Source organism: Ornithorhynchus anatinus, chromosome 12 (genome assembly GCF_004115215.2).
Source record: "Ornithorhynchus anatinus isolate Pmale09 chromosome 12, mOrnAna1.pri.v4, whole genome shotgun sequence".
Taxonomy (NCBI): Eukaryota; Metazoa; Chordata; class Mammalia; order Monotremata; family Ornithorhynchidae; genus Ornithorhynchus; species Ornithorhynchus anatinus.
Genome location: NC_041739.1, coordinates 1988347 through 1998308, shown reverse-complemented (window position 1 = coordinate 1998308; position 9962 = coordinate 1988347). Strand labels below are relative to the sequence as shown.

The 9962-nt window shown below is 59.0% G+C and overlaps 2 protein-coding genes across 2 annotated transcripts; both read right to left on the bottom strand.

Moving 5' to 3' along the window:
* Window positions 1–3332: 3332 nt before the first annotated feature.
* On the bottom strand, window positions 3333–3974 carry LOC100083510 (claudin-22-like). The gene has a single exon (XM_007660507.2). The coding sequence runs from the start codon at window positions 3972–3974 to the stop codon at window positions 3333–3335; it is 642 nt and encodes a 213-aa protein (XP_007658697.2).
* A 2863-nt stretch (window positions 3975–6837) lies between these two features.
* Window positions 6838–7521, bottom strand: LOC114815625 (putative claudin-24). Its single transcript, XM_029077071.1, has one exon. It carries the CDS (start codon window positions 7519–7521, stop codon window positions 6838–6840), a length of 684 nt encoding a protein of 227 aa, XP_028932904.1.
* Between the last annotated feature and the right edge of the window lie 2441 nt (window positions 7522–9962).

Genomic DNA, 9962 nt, shown 5'->3' with positions numbered 1-9962 from the left:
TCCTCTTGAGAGGATCCGGGTGGGGGGACTATTCCTCAGGCAGAGGAAAAGCCCACCTATCCACCCCACAAGTTCACCCATCCCCTTTGTCTCTGCACTTTCTGTGTGTTTACGATGGGGGGGTTGCCTTTATTTTAACCAACGCGTCCTTCTCTGGTATTTTATCTGTCCCTTTCAATAATAATAATGATAATAACAGTAATTATGGTGTTTGAGATGTGTGTGTGCGTTTGAGATGGGGGAGGGAAATGCCTTTTTTTAACAAACCCGTCCTTCTCTGGTATTTTATCTGTCCCTTTTAATAATAATTATTATTATGGCATTTGTGTATGAGTTGTGTGTTTGATATGGAGGGGGAAATGCCTTTTTTTAACAAAACCGCCCTTTTCTGGTATTTTATCTGTCCCTTTTAATAATAATAATGGTATTTGTTAAGCGCTTACTATGTACTAGCAGCGTGGCTCAGTGGAAAGAGCACGGGCTTCGGAGTCAGAGGTCATGGGTTCGAATCCCCGCTCTGCCACTTAGCTGTGTGACTGTGGGCAAGTCACTTCACTTCTCTGTGCCTCAGATACCTCATCTGTAAAATGGGGATTAACAGTGAGCCTCAGGTGGGACGACCCGATGACCTTGTATCTCCCCCAGCGCTTAGAACAGTGCTCTGCACATAGGAAGCGCTTAACAAATACCAACATTATTATTATTATTACTACGCCGTACTAAGCGTTGGGGACGTATACTAGTAAATCGTGTTGAACGGAGTCCCTGTCCCACGTGAGGCTCACAGTCTCTTGATCCCCATTTTACAGATGAGGGAACTGAGGCCCAGGGAAATGAAGTAACTCGCCCAAGGTCACACGGCAGTCAAGCGGCGGAGTCGGGATTAGAACCCATGACCTTGTGACTGCCAGGCCTATTATCATTATTATGTTGGTATTTGTTAAGCGCTTACTAGGTGCAGAGCACTGTTCTAAGCGCTGGGGTAGATACAGGGTCATCAGGTGCGTGGCTCAGTGGAAAGAGCACGGGCTTTGGAGTCAGGGCTCATGGGTTCGAATCCCAGCTCTGCCACTTGTCGGCTGTGTGACTGTGGGCGAGTCACTTAACCTCTCTGTGCCTCAGTTCCCTCATCTGTAAAATGGGGATGAAGACTGTGAGCCCCACGTGGGACGACCTGATTCCCCTATGTCTACCCCAGCGCTTAGAACAGTGCTCGGCACATAGTAAGCGCTTAACAGATACCAACATTATTATTATTATTAGGTGGTCCCACGTGGGGCTCACAGTTAATCCCCATTTTACAGGTGAGGTAACTGAGGCACAGAGAAGTTAGGCCTATGCTCTAGCCACTACCCCAAGCCGCTTCTCAGTATCCTTCTCACCGTGTCCTCTGGCCCCCGGTGGGCCGCAAGGTCGGTCGGCCGGTCAATCGTATTTATTGAGCGCTTCCTGTGTGCAGAGCACTGTACTAAGCGCTTGGGAGAGGACAATAGAACGATATAACAGACGCATGCCCCCTCCGCCCCCTCCCCGCGTGTTTGTCCGGGAAATAGGGGTCTCCGAGGAGACCCTCGCCCAATCTGCCTTGACTTCTCTCTCCGACGTGCAGTGAGGGTCCAGTGTGCAGTGAGGAGCTGTTTGCAGTGAAGGCCGGGCAGGGCAGGGAGCAGGTTGCGGTGCACAGGTCTTGGGCTGAGAAGACGGAGTAATAATAATAATAATTGTGGTGTTTATTAAGCGCCTACTGGGTGCCGGGCACTGTATTAAGCGCTGGGTATTAGCAAATCGGGTGGGACACGGTCCCTGTCCCACAAGGGGCTCAGAGTCTCAATCCCCGTTTTCCCGATGAGGGAACTGAGGCCCAGAGAAGTGAAGTGATTTGCCCGAGGTCCCACAGCAGACTAGAGGCGGAGTCGGGATTAGAACCCAGGTCCTTCTGCCTCCGAGGCCCGGGCTGTCCCCTGGGGTGGGGAGCGGGGAGGCAGGGGGAAGGCTGGAAGTGAAGGTGGACCGAGTTGGTAGTTGGGACCCCCGCCTTCACCTGACCGGCCCCGACCACTCTCCTCCGGCTTGCGGCACGGGCCCTCACCTGGGACAGCCTCCCTCCCTTTCCCACTCTGTCTCTCTCCATCTCTCTCTCTCTCCCTCCATTTCTCTCTCCCCCTTTTTCCCTCCTCTCTACCTCTCTGTATTCCTCCATCTCTCCCTCCCTCTCTCCCTCCTCTCATACCTCTCTCTCCCTCTTCCCTCCATTCCTTTACCTCCCTCTTTCCCTCTCTCTCTCACTCCCTCTCTCTCCCGTCCTTTTTCTCTCCCTCCCTCTCTTTCCCCTCTCTCTCTCCCACTCCATCTCGCTAGCGTCTTTTTTCTCTCCCTCCCTGTCTTTCCTTCTCTCTCACTCCCTATTTCTCGGTCCTCTTTTTTCTCTCCCTCCCTCGCTTTCCCTCTCTCTAGCATCCTTTTATTCTCTCCCTTCCTCTCCCCCTCTCTCTCTCTAGGTCCTCTTTTTTTCTCTCCCTCTCTCTCCTTCACCCTCTCTCCCTCCCTCTGTCTAGGTCCTCTTTTTTCTCGCCCTCCCTCTTTCCCTCTCTCTAGCAACCTTTTATTCTCTCCCTCCCTCTCTCCCTCGCTCTCTCTAGGTCCTTTTTTCTCTCCCTCTCTCTCTTTCCTTCACCCTCTCTCACTCCCTCTCTCTAGGTCCTCTTTTTTCTCTCCATCCCTCTCTTTCCCTCTTTCTAGCATCCTTTTATTCTCTCCCTCCCTCTCTCTAGGTCCTCTTTTTTCTCTCCATCCCTCTTTCCCTCTCTCTAGCATCCTTTTTTCTTTCCCTCCCTTTCCCTCCCCCCCCCATTTCTTCTCTCTAGCGTCCTTTTTTCTCTCCCTCCCTCTCTTTCCTTCTCTCTCTTCCACTCCCTCTCTCTAGGTCCTCTTTTTACTCTCCCTCCCTCATTCCCTCCCTCTCTTTCCTTCTCTCTCTCTCTTTTTCCCCCTCTGTGCCCCACTCCCTGCCTGAAGCGTCCTCTTTCCCTCTCCCTCACCCCTCTTCCTCCCTCCGTAAAGGGAAGGGGATTCCGGGACAGGTGGAGCGGTCGGCCTGTCCGGCAGCTCTCGGGGCCGGAGCGGTCCTCCAAGCATCAGACAGACAGACGGGTCCCAGAGGAGGAGGCCCGGTGGTCGTGGGTGGCTCCAGCTGCAGTCCCCGGAGATGGGCCGGGGTGACCGACCCTGGGGTCGGGGGAGGTCACAGTGGATCCCGGAGGTCGGGGGCGGATGGTCAGTCGGGTCCTGACGCTTGTCCGGGGGCGCCGGGGATTGGGACTCCTGGATCTGGGCTAGACCTTCCGGCTGGGGCTGTCCATCTCCAGGGGCCGGCAGGCATCCAGGACGTCGTCCTCGGCCAGGCGTCCGGGGGTCGCGGGGGTCGAGGCCGTGCAGGCCGCGCCGCCCAGCAGCGTCCCCCCCAGGAGCAGGGCGAAGCCGGAGAACCAGCCCAGGAAGAGCGCCTCGCCGAACTCCCAGCGGGGCACGATGTCGGGCACCGCGGGGTCCCAGAAGTCGCGGACCATCTGTCGGGCCACCCAGGACACGGGCACCAGGACGGCGACCCCCGAGCCCCAGACCAGGGCTCCCCCGAGGGCCAGCAGCCGACGCTTGAGACCCCTCCGCCCGGCGGCCACCTTGAGGCAGTCCAGGCCGGCCCCGGCGGCCAGCAGGCCCAACAGGCCCAGCCCGTGGGACAGGACCATGAGGACCCTGGCCACCCGCAGCTCGGCCGGCAGGGCCAGGAAGGAGTCCAGGTCCTTGCACTGGACCGCGCCGCCCTCCTCCTGGCTGACGCAGGCCTGCCACAGCCCCTCGGTCCAGTGCTCCAGCTCGTTCAGGTCCAGGTTGAGGTCCTTCCAGCGGGGCAGGTAGGTGGTCAGGCAGGCCAGGACCCAGCCCAGCACCGAGACCCCCAGGCCGGACGACTGCATGGCCCGGCCCGGAGGCCATGGGGTCAGCCGGGACCGGCCGAGGGGAGGCCTCCTGTCTTGCCACGAGTGCCGCCCTCTCGCCGTGCGCCCTCGTGGTATTTGCGGGTGACCGGCTGGGAGGGAAGGAGGGAAGAAGAGAAGGAGGGAGGGAGGCCCATCCTCTTGTTGACACTGTTGTACCTGTCATGGAAATTACCCACGATGGCTCTCGGGACGCGCCTGTGGACGCCAGAGCCCGTGGGCCCGAGCCAGCGCTTTCGAGACTAATAATAATGATGGCATTTATTAAGCGGATAGAACACAGACCCGGGAGTCTGACTGAGACTGGGAGCTCCACGTGGGACGGGGACTCTGTCCAACCCAGTTTGCTTATTCATTCATTCGATCGAATTTACGGAGCGCTTACTGCGTGCAGAGCACTGTCTTAAGCACTTGGGAAGTACAATTCAGCCACAAAGAGAGACAATCCCTGCCCGCAATGGGCTCACGGTGCTGAGCACAGTGCCTGGCGCATAGTAAGCGCTTAACAAATACCATTATTATGATTTTTTTCTAATCCAGGCTCCACCTCTTCTCTGCTGTGTGACCTTGGGGGAGTCACTTCACTTCTCTGGGCCTCAGTGGCCTCCTCTGTCGAATGGGGATTAAGAATTTCATTCCTTCATTCAATCGCATTTATTGAGCCCTTACTGTGTGCGGAGCACTGGACTGAGCGCTTGGAATGTACAATTCGGCAACAGATAGAGACCATCCCTGCCCCACGACGGGCTCACAGTCTAGTAGGGGGTGACAGACAGCAAAACAACACAAGTAATCAGCCAGAATGTGAGCCCCATTTGCTTGTATCCACCCCAGCGCTTAGTACAGTGCCCGACGCATAGTAAGCACTTAACAAATACCAGAGTTATTACTATCTGCAACGTGTGCCGGGATTTTCTCTCTTTATTTGTTGTATTGTCCTTTCCAAGCTCTTAGTACAGCGCTCTGCACACAGGAAACGCTCAGTAAATACGATTGAATGAATGAATGATCACCGAGGCCCAGAGAAGTGAAGCGGCTTGCCCAAGGTCACCCAGCAGATGAGTGGCGGAGGCGGGATTAGAACCCACGTCCTCTGACTCCCAAGCCCGGGCCCTTGCCATTAAGCCACCCTGCTTCTCAAGAAGCGGCACCTTCATCTCCTGCTGCTCCGACAGCTTGGTCGGGCACGGGGGGGGGGTGGGGGGGCAGAGGGAAGAGAGGGAGTGTGAGGGAAAGGGGGAAGGAAAAGGGAGGGAAGAGGGGACAGGGTCTCGCCCATCTCGACTCCCAGTCCCCCTCGTTCCAATTGTCAGGGCAAACACCCGCCCCCCAATCTCCCCGGCCATAACCCTCACCATCCCCACCCCCCCGATCCCCAGCCCCTCTGACCCCCATTTCTTCTGCCCTTCTAATAATAATATGAAGCCATTTGTTAAGCACTTACTATGTGCCAAGCACTGTTCTAAGCCCTGGAGTAGATACAGCGTCATCAGATTGTCCCCCGTAAGGGTCACAGTCTTAATTCCCATTTTACAGATGAGGTAATTGAGGCACAATGAAGTGAAGTGACCGGCCCAAAGTCACACAGCTGATAAGTGGCGGTGTGGGGATTAGAACACGTGACCTCTGACTCCCAAACCCGGGTCGCTTTCCGCTAAGCCACTCTGCTTCTCGGGATCTTCCCGTTCCCTCTGCCCCTCTGGCTTCCCGCTTCTCTTCATCCAATTCGATCGCATTTACTGAGCGCTTACCACGTGCAGAGCACTGTACAAATAATTTTAATAACGATGGTGTTTGTTAACCGCTTACTATGTGCCAAGCACTGTTCTAAGCGCTGGGGTAGAGACAAGGTAATCGGATTGGCCCAATACTGTACTGACCGCCCCTCCCCAGCTCCCAAACCCTCCGATCCCGTCATCTCCCAGCCCCTCCGACCCCCATTTCCTCTGCCCCTCCAGCTTCTCTTCGTTCGGTCGGATTTATTGAGCGCTTACCGTGTGCAAGGCACCGTACTAAGCACTCTACTGACCCCCCCAGCTCCCAAACCCTCTGATCTCCTCATCTCGCAGCTCCTCTGCACCCCCCAACCCGGTCCACCTGGCTTCGTGGTCTTCCAGCTCCGGTCCCCCGACCCCAGTCTCAGAGGAAGCACTGCTCTCGAAACAAAGGAGTCTGCGAGATGCAGTTGCTCTAACGTTGCGGTCAAGGTGTCTCCCCCGGATTCTGGCTTCTTCGGCCTCCCTCCAGGCCCGAGAAAGTTCCCCCGAGCCCAACGTTTCGGCATTCGGCCGTAATTCCTGGCCAAGGCGGACGCTGCCAAGCCCCCGGGACGCCCTCACTCCAAATGAGCGTGACGCCCAGTGCCCAGGTCTTTCCACCTCGGTCTTCGCCGGCCTGGTCCTCGACGCTCGGTGCCCAAGTCCGTGCTGCCCGGTCCTCGGTGTTCACTAGCGTTGGGATGGCGTCCAGAAGGATGGACAGCGGGCACGGAGGTGGTCTCCCGCTTCCCGGCCAGGCTGGTTTTGTAGAAAGGCCGGTTTCTGGCCGCGGGCGGAAAGTCTGGGCCGGCGACCGGGGTTGGATGGGAGCGTGGCTCATATCGTGGCCCCCCCCACCCCCCGTCCATTCGGTCAGAGGCCAGAGAGAGAGCTGTGTTCGCCCCCAAATCTCCGTCGGGTCCAGAGGTGGCCCGGGCTTCCCCCGGCGGGAAGAACCGCACACTGATTCCCCAACGGGAGGCTGCGGGATGCTCGGATTTCGTGACCTCGGATCCGGGTGAGTGGCCACGGGGCCTTCCCCGCCCCGGCCTGACCCTCCCCCAGCCCCCCAAGTCCTGGGCGCGTCACAGAGGGGGCCCCACGACCCAGCTGTCCCGGGATAAAAGCCGAGGCTTCGCGGCCTGCCCTTCCATCTCCAGGGGCTGGCAGGCGTCCAAGACGTCGCCCCCCGCCTGGCGGCCGGGGGTCGCGGGGGTCGAGGCCGTGCAGGCCGCGCCGCCCAGCAGGGCCCCCCCCAGGAGCAGGGCGAAGCCGGAGAACCAGCCCAGGAAGAGCGCCTCGCCGAACTCCCAGCGGGGCACGATGTCGGGCACCGCGGGGTCCCAGAAGTCGCGGACCATCTGTCGGGCCACCCAGGACACGGGCACCAGGACGGCGACCCCCGAGCCCCAGACCAGGGCTCCCCCGAGGGCCAGCAGCCGACGCTTGAGACCCCTCCGCCCGGCGGCCACCTTGAGGCAGTCCAGGCCGGCCCCGGCGGCCAGCAGGCCCAACAGGCCCAGCCCGTGGGACAGGACCATGAGGACCCTGGCCACCCGCAGCTCGGCCGGCAGGGCCAGGAAGGAGTCCAGGTCCTTGCACTGGACCGCGCCGCCCTCCTCCTGGCTGACGCAGGCCTGCCACAGCCCCTCGGTCCAGTGCTCCAGCTCGTTCAGGTCCAGGTTGAGGTCCTTCCAGCGGGGCAGGTAGGTGGTCAGGCAGGCCAGGACCCAGCCCAGCACCGAGACCCCCAGGCCGGACGACTGCATGGCCCGGCCCGGCCCGGAGGCCATGGGGCCTGCCCTGTGGCGGCGGGCAGGCCAACGCGGGCCGGGCGACGCCGGGGCCCCTGATATAAGCTCGGTCCGGGAACCCTCCGGGGCCCCTGAACTGCCTTTTTTTTTGTTCTCCCCGAAGCTAAAGTTTCACGGAAAGGCCGGGGACTCCGGCTAAAGGGGCGGCTAAAACCACCGGTTCGGTTTTCCGATAAGGATTTGATCCCGTTACCTTGCAACTTTCTGGGTAAAATTCTATCTCTCCCCCCTACTCCGCCTGGGGCTTCCCGCCCTGGGGAACAAAGGGCTCTCTGTGACCCCTCACCCTAAAAGACAACAGAAATCTTTGTGCTTCGATAGGGATTAATTAGATTTTAAGTGGCGATAAGGAGCAGGCTCCCCGGGCAACAGGCCTTCATTGTAGTAGCTGAATCTGAGATCGCTGTGCAAGACAAGGCCTCGCTCCAAGCCGGGACCACGTCCCCCTCGTCCCCCTCGTCCCCCTCGCGTCCCCGAGGGGGTTCGGTGGCGGCGGGGGGCTGGGACAGGGTCTCCGGGTCCCCGTGGGCCTCGGAAAGGAGCTGGGGCCGATGGGGTTCTCGTATGGTCAACCGGGCGGCCTCGGGGACGTTGGGGCGAAGGGACGCTGGATCGAGGGCCTGGGCTTCTCTTGCTTTTTTTTTTTGGTTTGGCTTTTTGAAATAGTATCGCTCTGCTCCCGGCACATTAACGCCGGGGTGGATACAAGCTAGTCGGATTGGACACAGTCCCTGTCCCACGTGGGGCTCACGGTCTTAATCCCCATTTTGCAGATGAAGGAACTGAGGCACAGAGAAGTGAAGTGACTCGTGCAGAGTCTCACAGCAGACAGGTGGCCAGAGCTGACTTCCGGGCCTGGGCTCTACCCACTAAGTGACCCTGCTTCTCAGTTCCACTGGAGAAGCCCTGGTCAATCCATCAGTCAATTGTATTTAGGTCACTTCACTTCTCTGGACCCTCAGTCCCCTCCTCTGTAAAATGGAGGTGAAGACTGGGAGCCCCACGTGGGACAACCTGATGACCCCGTATGTACCCCGGCTCTTAGAACAGTGCTGGGCACATAGTAAGCGCTTAACAAATGCCACAACTATTATTATTATCATTACCGGGTGCAAAGCACTGAACTAAGCAGGAGGAAGAACAAGGACACGGAGGGAACGGTGCAAAGGTCAGGAGGAAATATCATACACTGAGTAAAGAATGCACTGAGTGTACCGGCCCCCCCGCCCTCCCCAAACCCAGGCACGTGTCCCGTGAGCTCCTCGGCGTTCCCTGGACTGGCGACGCGGCATTGCCGGCGTCGGAAAAGGTCCTCGCGGGTGTCCGCTCGCGTGGCTCGGCCGGGGAACCCAGGCCTGCCCCGGGAAGCTCCGGGGCAGGGCCGAGAGGTCAGCGGGTCACTGATTCCCCCCCCGGCCCCAGAGGGACGGGTTTCCCGCCGCTCGCCCGGTGACACCTCGTCGACCTGCCGTGGGTCTGATGTTGGCCCGGGCCGGGGGGAACGGCCCGGCTGCCCTTTCCGCCGCCTTTGGGCGGCGGATTAAGATATTGTTTCTCCCGGAATCAGGTGTGCGCTGCGGGAGGGCTTGGCCGGACGTGCGACCCGGCGGGCTCCGGCCGGGCGGGCCCCTCCGGACCGGTTCCGGGGGGCGAGGTCCGGCCGACGGGGTGGCGGCGGGCCAGCGGGACCCTCGGAGGGGCGGTGCGGCCTAAGGGAAAGGTATTCGGGCCCACCCGTTCTCCCTACCTGCTCTCCTGGGGTGTGGACCGCCGGACGCTGGGGACACCGGACCAGAGAACGTCGCTGGTTCAGTGCAGACTCTCTCCCTGACTGCTGACGCAACATCGGCCCCTGTCCGGCTGGTGGTGGGGACGTAGCGGACGGACCACTGGCCTGGGTTCCAATCCCGGCTCCGCCACGTCCGCTGCGTCATCTCGGCCAGGTCGCTTCGCTTCTCTGGGCCTCAGTGACCTCATCTGTAAAATGGGGATTAAGACGGAGAGCCCCACGTGGGACAATCCGGTAACCTTCTATCTCCCCCAGCGCTTAGAACAGTGCTTGGCACCTAGTAAGCGCTTAACCAATGCCATCATTATTATTAGTATTAATTCGCTCCATTTCTCTGTGCCTCGGTGACCTCATCTGTAAAATGGGGATTGAGACTGTGAGCCCCTTGTGGGACAGGGACTGTGTCCAATCCGTTTCGCTTGTATCCACCCCAGCGCTTAGAACAGTGCCTGACACATACGAAGTGCTTAACAAATACCCTAACTATTATTATTATTATTAGAGAAGACTGTGAGCCCCACATGGGACAATCTGATCACCTTGTATCATCCCCAGTGCTTGGAACAGTGCTTGGCACATAGTAAGCGCTTAACAGATACCGTTATTA